This window comes from Martes martes (assembly GCF_963455335.1).
Source record: "Martes martes genome assembly, chromosome: 8".
NCBI lineage: Eukaryota > Metazoa > Chordata > Mammalia > Carnivora > Mustelidae > Martes > Martes martes.
Genome location: NC_137895.1, coordinates 85442749 through 85457437, shown reverse-complemented (window position 1 = coordinate 85457437; position 14689 = coordinate 85442749). Strand labels below are relative to the sequence as shown.

Sequence of the window (14689 nt, the reverse complement as noted above, 5' to 3'; positions counted from 1 at the left end):
AACACACCAGTCTTGAGCGGTATTTCCTACTGTGCCGATGGGCAGGTTTGCTATAGCATGAGAACCACACGGTACTTCCATGCTGGTCTTAAGAACTGAAATCTCAGGCAGCCTGGGTGGCTCAGTTGGTTAAGCGCCTGCCTTTGGCTCAGGTCATGATCCTAGGATCCTGGGATGGAGCCCTGCCTCAGGGTCCCTGCTCAGTGGGGATCCTGCTTCTCCTCCTCCTGCCTGCTGCTCTACCTAGTTGTGCTCTGTCTCTGTCAAATAAAATCTTTTAAAAAAAGAAAGAACTGAAATTGTTCAGGGCGATGGAAGTGGAACCTTAAGAGGATTGACAGGCAGAGTCACACAGATGTCTTCGGCTGTGCAGGCCCTCATAGAGGGGAACCCTGCGAGGAACTCGCCGACAGGTGGCTCAGGATCGGCAAGCCTGAGGAATTGCAGGTGCCCCCAGGCCGTGCTCTCAAGCCAGCAGGTGCCACAGGGAGCTCAAGATAAGGGAGACGATGGCAGTCCCAATGTCTTGTGGTACCTCCCTACTGAGAGCTGGGGGCAGGACTGTCAGATCCAGTGAGGAAGCCCAATAATCCCAACAGTACCCGGCCTGCTTGGACTACTGGGCTGACAGAACAAGCTCGAAGGTGAGAACTGGAGGTCCACAGAGTAGAAACCTTGTTTTCCACCATATCCATAGTGCTTAGCACCACAGCTGGCACACAGCATGTGCTCAATAAATAGTTATTTAAATAAAATGAAGAGACACCATGAGCGTGGCTAATGGTATCAGAGAAAAGAGCCCAGGGAAGAGCTCTCCCTCAGTAGGTAGGGGAACCCATCCTTCAGAAGATTCTTTTATTAAAACTGGGTGACATCGGTAAGGGGACAGTACAAAAAAAATTTTGGTCCATGAAAAAAACATAATAATTCAGTTAATAAAAAGTTATCTTCAACAGGGACAGTGTAGGAGTGCTGAACTTCCTTCTCATGGTTCCAGCCCCAAGGACAGAGGTTGTCCAGTGTCTGTGGGGAGAACCTTTTAAGGGAGGGATGGGATAATGGGAGGAGGGGAAAGATGGGGAGAAAATTCTGTCCCCGGTGTGGAAGAGGCGGGGCTATGGGGCTGGAGGATGTGCTCGCAGGAGCCTGAGGAGGGGGTGGGGAAGCAGGGGCTTTGTCAGTTCTGTGGGTTTAGAGCCCAGGCTGAACGGAATTCCCCCTCTGTGCCCAGCTGTCTCCCACCCTGCTATGTTGAGTCTGCGAGCCTGGGATATGCTAACTTGGGGTGATACAACCTGGAAGAAGAATCTGAGGCTCTCCTGGAAAGATGCAAAACCATCTCAGTTCCAAGGGGCCAAGATCACAAGGTCCTGCTGCTACCTGAGGGGTCTGAAGCTTTGAGGGCAGGGACTGGGGAGTCACAATCCTGTGAGGCAGGGAGAGGGAAGAGTCACAAACCCAACTCAGAGCTATTCGCCAGCCCTAGGCGCTTTCACTCCTCAGTGCCCTAGAAGTCACCAGAGGGTGTCAACTGGGCAGACAAGGGACAGGAAGACAGGGACGGCCCAGGGCTTTTACCCGTTTGATTTCAGGCCTGTTTCTCCGTGAAGGGATAGGGGAGGCAGGGCGGAGTGAATAAATGAGTCACGCCTCCAAGCAACACCAGGAAGGAACAGCGTCTGCCGGCAATGACAATACCCCAGGTTAGATCTCTGGGGCTCTGACTGGGAAAGGCAAGGCTCCCCCACCCAAATGCCCTGCGTTAGGACAGATCGATAGCAGGGAATCCTAAAAAGAGCAGCTACAGGGAGTGTGCTGGGAGGGAGCACTAGTTAAAGAACAAACTCCAATACTGATGTGGACCCCCTACAAGGGAGTAAGAGAAGCACTGAGACAGCAGGCTGATCCAGAGGGCTGCGGACTGACCTGGGGCTCAGTGGGGCCCAAGAACCAGGGTTCCTTTAGTGCTAGAGGGCAACAAATAAAGGGAGAGTGTGCTCCAAACCTGTGGAGGGAAGGAAGGGAGGAAGTTGGATTCTGGTATCCGGAGAGCCAAGATCAACTAGCTTATAGAGTGCCCCCAGGCCTGAGTCTCAGAGAAGGGGCTAAAGCTCCCAACTCCTGGGTCTCTGAAGGGCAGGATCAGTATAGCTGGTCCCCTTGAAGACCACCTGGCCTTAGGCCCAATCCAGTCAATGCACTGATTACCACTACAGGTTCTCTCTCTAACACTACCTAGAGGTCCTATGTAGACCAGGGGAGGGTAGAGGCACATGGGAACTTTGTGGGGCAAAGGGAAGCTGGGGGACAGGAAGGGATGGGGTGGGAGAAGAGGGTGACAGGTGTCTTGTGAGACAGAAATGTGAGACCCTCTTCATTCTGGTGTTGTCCTCGAACCAACAGCATCCCCTGGAAGGCCCCAAGCAAGACCAAGGCAGGTGCTATGAGGCAGGCAGCTCAGGGCCCAAATACGAATCGGTGCAGCCCAATCAGGGCTGTGGGAGAGGCCCTATGTGTTTCGGATTCCCAGGGCCTGCTCTAATTCTTGTCGTCTCTGCTGCACCTAGAGAGCAAACAGTGGAAAGAGTAGAGGATGAGACAAACCGGAAGTTGGCATCTCCTACCACTGGCCCCCATCCGGAGTTCAGACCCCTGGCTTTTCATCAGTTTCCCACGCCCAGGCGCCTACCTTGGAGTAGAAGTATCGGCACACAGCCTCCTGAGCCCAAGGCTGGAAGTAAAACTCGGCTCGGCGCTCTTCCTCTGGGTTCCCCACCACATCGGTCATGGTCTGGGGGATATAGGAGGGGGGAAGAGAGAGGAGAACAGACTTGTCTCCCTCCTTCACACCTGTTATGGACTGAACTGTATCCCCCCAAAAGATGTCAAAATCCTAACCCCCAGGACCTAGGAATGCGATCTTACTTGGAAATAGGATCTCTGCAATGATCAAGTTAAGATAAGGTCATTAGAGTGGGCCCAATCCAACATGACTGGTACCCTTACAAAAAGGGGGAACTTGGACACAGACACAGACATGCACAGAGGGAAGACGATGCGAAGACACTTGGAGAACACCATCTGCAAACCAAGGAATGCATGAGGCTACCATAAGCTAGGAGAGAGGCCAGGAACAGATTCTCCCTCACAGCCCTCGGAAGGAACCAACCCTGCCAACACCCTTACTGTAGACTTCCAGCCTCCAGATAAAAATACATTTTTGTGTAAGGCACTCAGTTTGCGGTACTTTACTACGGCAGCCCTCGCAAACTACTAACACACGACTGAAGCCACCTCCTGCTATCAACGAGTTCTTGCTCCGTTCAGGGACCCTTTCTGGCACCCTGGTCCCTTGCTCCTCTGCTCAGCCCGTAATTAGTCACCTTGCACAGGAAAGAAGAAAACCAGGGGCACGTTGCACTCATTCAATGCTCACCCCCACCTCCTTGCCTGAGCTTACGGTGCTCCCCTCTCTGAGAAACAGCTCAAATCCCAAATTCACCAGGGGGCATTCCCCAGCTGTTCCAGCCTCACCCATCTTCCTTCTCCCTTGAATGATCTTGGTGGTAGCGGTGAGTTCTGATAATGTCTCACATGATTTACAACTTTTTAAATCAGATCAGTTGGTTCCCTTCCCCTCAAAAGAAAATAACCTGGTCTGAAACAATCCTTTCTTTACTTTTGCTAATAAGTTCCTTGCTCCTCCCCCTACTCCTGTCTATCAAAACCTTCATTCTGTACAACTCCTCAGAGTGCCTATTTACTAGAACGGATGCTGCCCAATTTGTTAATCATTAAATAAGACCAAATACATCTTCACATTTTAACTAACTAACTGCATAAATCTTCACAGCCTAGAGGCACCTGGGTGGCGCGTGGGTTAAGCCACTGCCTTCGGCTTGGGTCATGATCTTGGGGTCCTGGGATCCAACCCTGCATTGGGCTCTCTGCTCAGCAGGGAGCCTGCTTCCCCCTCTCCGCCGCCCCGCTCTGCCTGCCTCTCTGCCTACTTGTGATCTCTCTCTCTCTCTAATAAATAAATAAATAAATATCTTAAAAAAAAAATCTTCACAGCCTAGTCTTTCCAAACAGAATGCAGACCGCTTTGAAAGCAGAGATCCAGTTTTGCACTCTGCACCCACTACGATACAGTACACAGTGACGCCTCCAAGTACGAGAGAAACACTTGGCGGTTCCACCTCCATTTCCCTACCTGATTGTAAAACGGACCCAAGAGTAGGCTAAAGACAATCTGGTCCTTCACCCCCCCCTCTGGCTCTTCTACCAGATGCTACAGAAATAAAGCAAATGTGTGCCTCACCGACCTAAGTCCCTATGCACCTTTCGTAGGTTCTTTACCTTGAGGTCCCGGCACTGGGACTGTAGCCAATCATTGATGAAACCCTGAGGGTCCCTGGCGAAGCTCAGCATGAATTCCCGCTGGGTCTTCAGCTGATTGATAGTTTCTATTGTCTCATGGATCTGAAAGGAAGAGAAAAAAAGTCCTACCATCTCAGACTGGGAAATGCGAAGTTACAGGGCAGACAGTGTCTACCATCTCCCTGTGCTGCCACTCCCAACCCAAGCCCAGACTGCTGCCCCAAGCCCCAACTGCTCTGGCGCTCAGCATTCTCTGAGCAGGTCTGTGCACGGTGTCACACACCCCATGTGGTGATGTTTTCCTTCTGGTCCCCACAATGTCCATTATAGGGGAAGCCACACGGTAAGTACTTAATCCACAGCACAAATAAAGGCAAAAACACTTGGAGGTAGGAGCAGTGGTACAGACAGCTGTCTCAAAAGCTATGGCCCGGGGTTCTGTTCCTGGCCTTCTCTCATCATCCGTACTCTTCCTGGCAGCTTCCTTCACTGACAGATCTCCTGTTACCACTGACAGGTTCGTGAGTCCTCAGTCTAGAGACCAGTTCCTTTGCTAAACTCCAACCACTCCAGCTGTCTGACATGTCAAATCATCTAAACTCTCCAAAACGAAATCCACGACCTCTCCCCCAATACTCACTTCTGCTCTCCTGCTGCCAATCTGGACGAACACTCCCATGCACCCGAGCTAAACCCCTGGGAGTCACAATGCTTCCTTCTCCCTCAAGCTGTTCCCCACCACCCCCACCTGAACTGTATCCAGTCTCTTCCATTCCACTTGGACACCTCTCAGATCTGTCTACTTCTCATCCTCACTGTCAGTACCACAGATTCTGACCTCTGTGCATCTCCCATGCGTTACTGCACTGGCCTCCTAACTAGCTTCCTGCCTCCAGAGCTGCCCCTCTTACAACTCACTCTCTGCTTTCCTGCCAGCGATCATTCTAAATGCAAAGAGCATCACTGCCTCCAGGCTTTGGGACAAAAGAGAAACTAGTTTCCTTGTACTGAAGCTTCTTCAATGGTTAAGCTCCTGTCTCCCTATCCAGCTCCCTTTCCCCAAACTGCCCATCCTGAGCACCCTGAAACAGATCTAGTAAATGGCTTATACTTCTTGAACACACTTCTCTCTCATTTTTCAACTTTTACATACCCTGTTCCTTCTTTCTGGAAAGTCCTCTTGCCTCCCACACCCCTTTCATTAACTCTCATTTTGTCCTTCAAGATTTAGTTGGGGCAGCAACTCTTTCAGGAAAGCCTTCCTGTTGTGTTCCTTTGAGTTTTCTGGCTTTACCTGCGTGGACTATGTCTAAGCAGGGTAACAGCAGGAACAGCAGCAGTTACCATTTGTTTTCACGTGCCAGATATTGTGTCTTTACGTATGCTGCCGCACTGAGTCCTCCTAACAACCTTATAAAAAAAGTGACAGTCTCTATTTCACAGTTCAAAACTAAGGCTCAAAGCTCTTCAAAGTTACAGGCAGAATTCTAGCATCCAGCTCCAACCGGCACCTGTACAGGCATATACTAGGTGTTAATACATTCGGAACCGATGCTGAGAATCAAAAGACAGCCTATGAGCTGTGACAGAGGGCTGCTGGCACCCAAGCTACCCAGGGCAGGGGCCCCTACCTTGTTGTCTAGAGTAGCAATCTCCTGCTGGCTGGCAGTAGATAGCAGGAAAGAATTCATCTGGGTCTTCAAAGTATCATCCACTTCCACATCGATGTCATAACAAGCAGTCTTTTTCTGATCATTTGGGTCAACACTGGGGAGGAAACCAGAGGGGCCTGGTAAAGGGCTTATCCCCTAAGCCCTATTTACACAGGACCCAGAAGAAGGCCCGAGAATGAGGGTAAGGGGTTGACTGCAAAAAGGCACAAGAGAACTTTGCATATTAACAGATATTTCCTGTACCCTTCTTGCAATGGTAGCTACATGGTGTTACATTGGACGAAGTCTCAAACTATACTTCAAGTGTGTGTGACCTACTATATATAAACCGCAACAAAGCTACTGTATATTTTTTAAATCAATGGTAAAAATTCAAATGGTACAAAAGATATCCAGTGAAAATGAAGTTTCTCCCTTCCCAAATGAAAGTACTACTATAGTATCTTACATATCTTTCTCCCCATTAAACTAAAATTGACCCTGAAAGTAAATCCAAATAAAACACAAACCATACAAAATAAGTAAAAAAAAAAACAAACAAAAAACGGCTTAACTTTAAGCACAGAATACAGGACACATCAACTATTAACGATCCAACATATAAGCCGTAGGAGTTACTAGTGGCTGAGTGATGGTGCAGGATAGAAAGAAAGGAAAGCCTCTATCGGAATTAATACAGAGTAAGGGAAAGAAGGCAGAGACTACAGCCAGCCACCTGTGCTCTGAGGAGGAGGATGGGCATTCCTTCACTCCGTATCTAGTGAGACTCATTGCCCATCCATCTTCCAATGGATGTTTCACAAAACAGTGAAAGGAGATGAAGGAATTGTGGAGTCTCAGGTTGGAATGTTTTACCATCCACATAGGAGATAGGAGCTCATCCGTGATGGTCTGGTAAATGTCTAACAACTGATTTTCCAAAAGAGAAGGTAAAAAAGCCAATCTGTAGCATGTGCTGATCTCTGTGGTTTAAATACTCCCAACGTGGTTGAGTTCAAGCTGCCAACGTTATGTCACTGATCAAGGAGCTGGGATGAGATGTGCAGTAACTCATCCTAACACATTATGCCCCTTTGCTTTTCCAAAAGGCCTACGGTAGTTTTTCCGAGGAGGATTTTCCTGGTTAGGAAGACAGGCGAGAAGCCAAACCGGCGCTCACCATTGGTGTTACAGCAGCATCACAGAGGCAGCTCACACCCCGAGCAGCAGGGGGCGCCCGTAAGCTCCATCTCTGGGAGAACTATAGCATCTCAGCAGTAAGCCGCCACAGCTTTGACTTGTGTCTGTGAGCACGCGGAATTTATTTCTATTTATTCTGAGCAAAAGAGGTCCTTTTGGGGGCCCGGGACGCTCAAAAATGTTTTCATATAAGTGAATGGTAATCGCTTTCTTGCTTTACGCCATTTTAGCTTGCAAAAGTCTTCACAGGAACTCTCTACTTTTGGATATCAAGGGAAATGGACTATTTCCACTACACATACAAACAGACCAAAATAACCCCACAAACACAAATACTAGTAAGATGTAATAAAATAATTAAGAAATAATGAGTTTTGGGGTATACGTTACCCTTCTTTTCACTAAACTGTAAGTTTAAATAATTTAAATCACCACTATTTGACAATCTACCTCCTGAAAATCGGACAACTGGCTGGTGAGAGCAGGGAGCAGCCCACTCTGGCACACCACTGCCTCGCCTACACTGACTTACCTGATGACATGATTGATGATGATGGGCTCTGGTGGCATGAGCAAGGCATGCAGCCGTTGAGGGATCTCTGAAAACTTCATACGTTGAGACTCAAAGATCTGTGTGAAAGAGGAAAGGCAGCTAAGAAGCTGGCATTTTGAGCACAACTAGTGCCCCACAGGACTCTGGCAAAAGCATGGGTCCTTTTCTTACCTGCTGGAGGTACTTGTCACAGATGACAAATTCCCGCTCGTGAGGGTCCTGGAGCTTATGTGTCTTAATATATTGCCACAGTGCTTGAATGATCACTGGACGGGTCTGGGTGTGGATGCCCAAGAGCCGAGCCAGGCGAGGATCTAATTTAAACTGGGGAGGCTGCAGAGAACCAAAGAAGACGGGGATGAAGCTAGTGAGCTGGGTCTATATGCACTTTGGGGTGCTCTAGCATGGCCATCCATTCAACAAACATTGATGCACTGCTTTTTCTGGGGCCAAAAAAACCACTAGGGGGAACTCAGAGATGACTACGCCCCCCACAACTAGACTTAAACCTCTGAGTATCAGGCTGCTGATGGGAGGTGGCTGTGAAAGCTGGGTCCCATGACGTCACCCCAGAATACCTGGTAGTCCAGCATCAGGAGGACGGTACACCGTACATTCACGTCTCCTGGCCGCTTCACCTGGAAGCCATCCGTCTCCTGGGTAGTGGCGGTCCTGTGCCACTACAGAGAGGAAGATGTCAGGGGGTGCTCTCCCAGAGGAAGAGCTGGGGTGGGAGGGAAGAGCGTCTGTAATGACTGAATATTCAACTTTGACTACTGAGGCTATTGGGGAAGAGCAACAGCATGAGACATTTCTAAACATTCCATAAAGCTCTGGGATTACTGTATGCACATAAACAGATTAACCCTTGATGCCGTTTAGGGTCACATTTAAATTAGCCTAAATATTCTGGGGTAATTTTATCCACAAAATGGATAACATATATGTGCACAGGAAAACAACGTGGCTGCCATTACTTGAATACTTACTATGCTCAAGAGCCTTCTAAGACCTTTACCTGGGATTATCTCATTTAATTCCCACAACATCCACATAAGATAGACACAATTAAACCTATTTTACAGATGAGCAAACTAATGCTTAGAAGAGTGGAGTGACTTGCCTAAGGTCAAACAACCACAAAGTAGTGGTGCTGTGATTTGAGCTCTGGCGTGTCTGATTCTAAAGCCCACGTTCTTAGCCACTATACTCTACTGCTATAAAGTCAAGTTAAATATATTTACAAATTTCTATTGATTCTATGACTTACTTCCCTTAATAGATGGTAAAGACTTTCCCATGTCTCTTAGTGGTTGAGGTTAAGGGGCTGCGGCTACACTGGCAAAGAAAGGAGCAGGTTAAGTTCACTCAGAGAGCTGGACTGTCTCATTCTGTTTTGACTGTACCCCAAAGAACACCGTCGCTAACATGGTCTTCAGAACACCGTGTAACCAGGCTTTATAACAAAGGATTTCTAATGATGTGTGATGTGAATCTAAAAAGAACAGGAACCAAAAGAAGTCCCAGATCTATCTATAGAGGTAACCTTGCCAGGATTGAACCCTATTAGTTAACCCCCTTAATTACAGCACCTACTATCAGGAAAAAGTATGAGTAGGGTGTGGATAACCACATCTCACCATTATTAATAAGCAAGATGCAGAGATGACCTGGAATGTTTAAGAGGCCTCCATTAGAATTTCTCTTAGGGCAGCAACCAGGATAATGACATTAAAAAGGTGGGACAAGTCAGACTGCAAGAGCTCTTGGATTCAGGGGTGCTTGGGTGGCTCAGTCGTTAAGCATCTGCCTTCAGCTCAGGTCATAATCCCCGGGTCCTGGGATTGAGCCCTGTATCAGGCTCCCTGCTCAGCAGGAGGCCTGCTTCTCCCTCTCATTCTCCCCCTGCTTGTCTTCCCTCTCTTGCTGATCTCTCTGTTAAATGAATACATAAAATCTTAAAATCTTAAAAAAAAAAAAAAAAAAAAAAAGAGCTCTTGGGTTCAAACAGTACCAGAACTAAACAGCTAGTGCCACCTGGAGGTCAATGTGCAAACTGCAAGGGTAGTACTGTATGGGTGGGGGGGGACCCTTTGTACCTCCCCCTCTCCCTAAACATTAAAGTTTGGTTCACAAGTCCATCATCCTCCAGTCACGGAGTCAAAGCCTACAGGAGAGAACTACTCACTTCCACCAGGTGGTTGTCTGGCCCATACAGGTCTTTGTCCAGTTCGATCACCAAGGACTTAAAAAAGGAAGAGAATTTCCTCTTTTGTTTGGTGGCATCATATTTGGACAAGGCTGACTAGAGGAGAGAGAGGAGGGATCATGTTAGAAAAGGCCAGAAGAAATTCTTCAAGACAAAGTCCCATTAAAAAGGAACCCACAACAGAATGGGTAAAACCTCAAAAATGTCTTCTGGGGGTGCCTGGGTGGCTCAGTGGGTTAAAGCCTCTGCCTTCGGCTCAGGTCATGATCTCAGGGTCCTGGGATCGAGCCTCGCATTGGGCTCTCTGCTCAGTGGGGAGCCTGCTTTCCTTCCTCTCTCTGCCTGACTCTGCCTACTTGTGAACTGTCTGTCAAATAAATAAATAAAATCTTTAAACAAAAAAAGTCTTCTGAATCTCTCTCAGGAGATGACAAGGTCGGTGTCTGGGGGTATTAAACCAATCAGGGTGGCCACAGAACCCTGAAGAAGCAGCCAATTACATGTACAGGGTCACTGACTTACCCACTCTTACCCTTCCCTAAGGGAAATGAGGCAAGTTTAGCCAAACCATTGCCCGTAACAAAGCGAGTCTGAACAGACAAAAGTCTGACTCTAGAGGGGAAATGAATCACAGGCAATAAGCAGCCAGAACAAAAACAGCTTTATTTGGATGGAATGACACCACCAGCAGATGGACTGGACCTATATAGAGAAGGAAGCTCTGACATGGAGCCCCAGTTCTCCTGCGAAAATGTATTCAAATTAGTTTGCTTATGAACAGCTAAAAATAGAGAGTGTAAGGAATGGCAGGTGAGCTTCTGGGGTAGGAAGTTTGGGGGCTAACATCTATCAGCAGATGTTCCCCATGAAGCAAAGAGAATGAGCTCCCTTAAACTGTGAGAGGTCTCCAATGAAAGCTGGGAAGGTGGAGATACCACAGTGGGAATCAAGGACCTCAAAGACTCAAAGAGAAAAGCATGTCTTCAAGTGCTAAGTGCAAACTCACTTGATTTTAAAGAAACAAAAACCAAAAACTGAATAATCTGCAGATGCTAAGTCCAATGGCCAGCACCATCAGGAGGAAGGTAAACAACAAATCAAATCCCAGAACAATAAGGTTCTCGATATGATACCACAGCAAGGGCCAAGCTGTGGGAGCCAGACACAAAGAACCATTGTCTTTTAGTGCAGGGAACACAGTGACCCTCTCCCTGCTGTTCCCAACAGGAGCTATGAGCACCAGTCAGGCTTCCTGCCAACCAGACAACACTGCTTGCTACCCCCCCTCCCTGCCCCCCCGCGCCAGGGCAGCTCCCACCCTAGACGTCAACCACAGTGGACTTTGAACTCACATCCTCCAGGAGCCGTCCTTCTACCCGAAGTTCCCAGGAAGCCACTGTCCCTTCCCCATCCTCGGCATCTGACTTAGCCGGATTGAAAGTGTTAGAAATGAAAATTCGCAGCTTCCGTTTTTGCTGAGGAAAGCAGAAACAGGATTGATGGTGGTTTGATACTGAAGATACGAATTTCCCTAAACCCCCAAATTACTCCTAACAGACTGGCTTACTATCTACCCAGTCCCTGGGGTGGGTGAATAGAGAGTCCATCTAGAATACAGGCCACTGGCCTGAGTGCAAGTACATACACGAGGACGCCAAACAGACAAAGTCACACAAGGTGCCAGGTTCCCAAGGTAGCAGAGCAGTTATGGCAAAAACACGGACAGGGTATATTTCTGGTGCGAGAGATACCAAACGCCCCTCCCCCTTTGCTGTTCAGTTCTAATGTAATTCTCAGTTCGTAGGCGGAAGGGAGATGTAATTTAAATGCCAAAGAGAGCTATGCTGCGCCTTTGATTTCTCATCCTAAGCCTACTGAAGGTTCCGGAGTCCTCGCCTTTGGCTCTCTGCCTAGCACACTTCTGCATTACCTTGATGGGACGTTTCAAGGCCTCTTGGATATCTAGCCGTTTCCTCATGATAGTCTGGTCCAGCTTCCTTTCAAAAGCCAAGAGATCCATATATGCCTGGGATTCTGGTACCAGTTCACGAATCTTGGGAACAAAAAGATACCACTGGGATCTAGAGCTGACCACTTCTATTTTCAATTTCAGCACATCCTCAAGAAGACCTATAGCCTGGACTCACCCTTTGAGGTAGAATTTTGTCAGCCATCTTCTTTTTCTTTGCACTGTTTGGAATAAATACTGTTATCAGTTTGGGATGGAACTAGCCAGAACATGAAGACAGACTGGTCAGCACCTCCGTTTATAGGAAAATGAAGGGACTGCAAAGCGTCTCTCAAATCAAAGACACTCCGCCCACCCCCACCCCCACCCATGCGAGGCATTCTAAAGAATGAGCACCCATCTGCTGACACAGCACCACCACTTCTGGGTTCAGGTTCTCCCATCACCTGTATCCTCATGGGCTGCCTCCCTCCTTCCCTCCCTCCCACGCCCCAGGGTCATCTTACTTGTGGTTTCGATTTTGGACCGCCTGCTGCTGGACCTGCTGTATCTGCTGAGGTGCAGGTCTCTTGCGGGACTGGTCCATCCCTGACTGGGCCAGGCCAGGTCGGACTGAGGGGTTCCCCCCATAGCCAGGGGGTCCCATGGAAGGTCCCTGAGGTGTCATTCGGCTGCCTGGCAGCATACCTGGTCTCTATAGAGAGGAGAGGACCCAGAGATGTCATGGCTTCCCTACTAACCCCACCAAGAAAAAGTGGGAGATGCCTGAGTTCTTTGAATGAACAAAGCTGGGGGTGGGGTGGAGCACAATGGGAGGAGAGCCCTCTGTCTCTGAAATCCAGGTAACTGAAGCTTGCTGTACTCCAGGTACAATTCCACAGGGGAATATAGCCCCAGGGGAATATAGCTAAGAGACGCCCAGATTACACTCAAATGCTCCCCAGTCTATTTTGTATCTGACACATTAGGCATCTTCTTTAAGTCCCACATTTACTCAGATGGTACTGCCGGCTACTGGCTCCTTAGAAGCTGACCTCAATTTGCTAGCTACACCTATGTTCCTCCGGGTATTGGAGCTGCCCTAGCCCTTTTGCACTCCGGTCCTCACATGCCCACCTTTGGCCCCACTTCATCCACGCTGTTTCTGTACCCTGACTCCCCAACGGAAACAATGCTCCCAGGAGCAGGTGGGGATGCTAATGCCTCCCTTCCCTTCCTCCGCGCTGCCTCCCCTCACCCCCACTCAGGGCCCGAATCCCTCCCAGGAGAGTCCCTCCTACTTCTCCCCCACCCCTGTCACTCCCAGGCCCCCACTCGGCCCCGCCCCCGGCCCGCGCGCCCCTCCTCCTGCCCCACTCACCGGATAGGCCGCTCCGGGCATCGGGGAGCGGTACAGCCCTTGACCCGGCGCTGGGCCCATTCGCACGGGAGGCCCCGGAGTCCCGCCCGGACCCAGGGCAGCCGCAGCGCCCGCCCCTCCTGAGGCTCCGGCGCCGCTGCTCGGAGCCACAGACTGGAAACCCGCCCGGGCCGCCATCTTCCCCGGAGCCGCGGCTGCAGCTGCACAAAGAACCGGAACCGGAACTCCCCCCGCCCCCCGCGCGCCCCCCGCGCGCCCGTCTGTCCGCCCGGCCGGCCGGCCGGCACGGGAGGCTCAGGGCAGCGAGACTGTGGGCTAGAGCGGGGGGAGACTAGCGGAAAAGGCGTGCTGACCACTCCCTCCCGTATTCGCGGTCCGGGAGGGAAGACCATAGAGAAGAACTCTGGGATAGAGAGGCCCTGTGAGCGGGCGCCCCCAGGCCGACGGGAGGAAGACAAGGCCCTGGAAGGGGGGACCACACCTCAGCCTCAGCGCTCTGATGACGGAGGTGATGGAATAACTGCTTCATGCAGGCACAGGAGATTTAACTTTCCAAAGTACTTTGTTTTTCGTTTCCTTCTCTTACTGTTGTAAGCCTGGGGGGCTGAAGAGGAGAATGCACTGTTTATTCCATCTTACAAACCGGAAAGCTGATCTTAGTGAATGACTTGGCAAAGATCAACCGCAAGTTAGCAGTATAGTCAAAGCCCAGAATCCAGATCTTCAAGCTCACAGCCCAGGGCTCATTCCACAGATGCAGTGCCTCAATAACTACGCCAAACCAGAATTTGAACCCAGCTTTGTCTCTGACCTCCAAAACCTAACCTGCTTCCAGATTTTATTTTGGATTTTGACCCTGACCCTCTCCAAAGAATCCTTTGTACTAGGACTTCTCTTTGGGACTTCTGTTGCCTTTGACCTCTCCCTCTTTCCCTGCCCATTGGCTGAAACCATTCCTGGTGCGGTGGCCAGTCTGCCCCACCCTAGGAGGACCAGAGTCTCCATGCTCAAGCCTCCTCACTTCTCCCTGACTGTTTGGCTCCAAGCTCAGCTCAACTCTAGGCACTTCGTGGGAAGGCCCACACGCTATTAAACTCTATTCAAATAAGAGAAAAACGACACTGAAGAGATGGTTTAAACCCACTTTATTAGACCAGAGGCATGCGTCACCCATCGCCCTGCCTGCTGTTCCCCATCTGGCGCACACCGATTGGCCTTGCTCCTGCTTCCCTCTGGAGAGGTCTGATCTCCAAGGAACTTCTAGGAACCAAGAGTTCCCGGAAATCCCATAGCCTTACTCTCCAGCTCCAGGCCAATGCACAGGTGACCTGCGGAAGTCCTGTTCTGGGGTTGGAGACCAACAGAC

General features: G+C 49.6%; 1 protein-coding gene across 2 annotated transcripts; it reads right to left on the bottom strand.

Moving 5' to 3' along the window:
• Nucleotides 1-779: 779 nt before the first annotated feature.
• SMARCD1 (SWI/SNF related BAF chromatin remodeling complex subunit D1) lies at nt 780-13604 on the bottom strand. Of its 2 annotated transcripts, XR_013967259.1 has the most exons (15): nt 13324-13604; nt 12470-12657; nt 12142-12184; nt 11925-12047; nt 11347-11469; nt 9974-10090; nt 8364-8465; nt 7957-8118; nt 7765-7862; nt 6012-6147; nt 4360-4482; nt 2690-2791; nt 1927-2563; nt 1579-1679; nt 783-1426 (listed from the first exon to the last, which is right to left on the bottom strand). XR_013967259.1 is itself a non-coding variant. In XM_080811099.1 (13 exons), the coding sequence occupies exons 1-13, from the start codon at nt 13498-13500 to the stop codon at nt 2510-2512; spliced, it is 1548 nt and encodes a 515-aa protein (XP_080667225.1). In that variant the 5' UTR covers nt 13501-13604; the 3' UTR covers nt 780-2509. The 2 variants fall into 2 exon arrangements, 1 of the variants encoding a protein (XP_080667225.1); XM_080811099.1 differs by having other exon boundaries at nt 780-2563.
• Nucleotides 13605-14689: the final 1085 nt, after the last annotated feature.

Bases quoted from the DNA above. Each gene is read 5' to 3' on its own strand.
- SMARCD1 (XM_080811099.1), bottom strand. From the start codon at position 13,500: ATGGCGGCCCGGGCGGGTTTCCAGTCTGTGGCTCCGAGCAGCGGCGCC. The intron at 7,863-7,956 runs GTAAGAAAAGGA...TCTTTCACACAG, and splicing joins GTGACAAGTACCTCCAGCAG to ATCTTTGAGTCTCAACGTAT. The intron at 2,792-4,359 runs GTAAAGAACCTA...TATATCCCCCAG, and splicing joins CCCAGTGCCGGGACCTCAAG to ACCATGACCGATGTGGTGGG.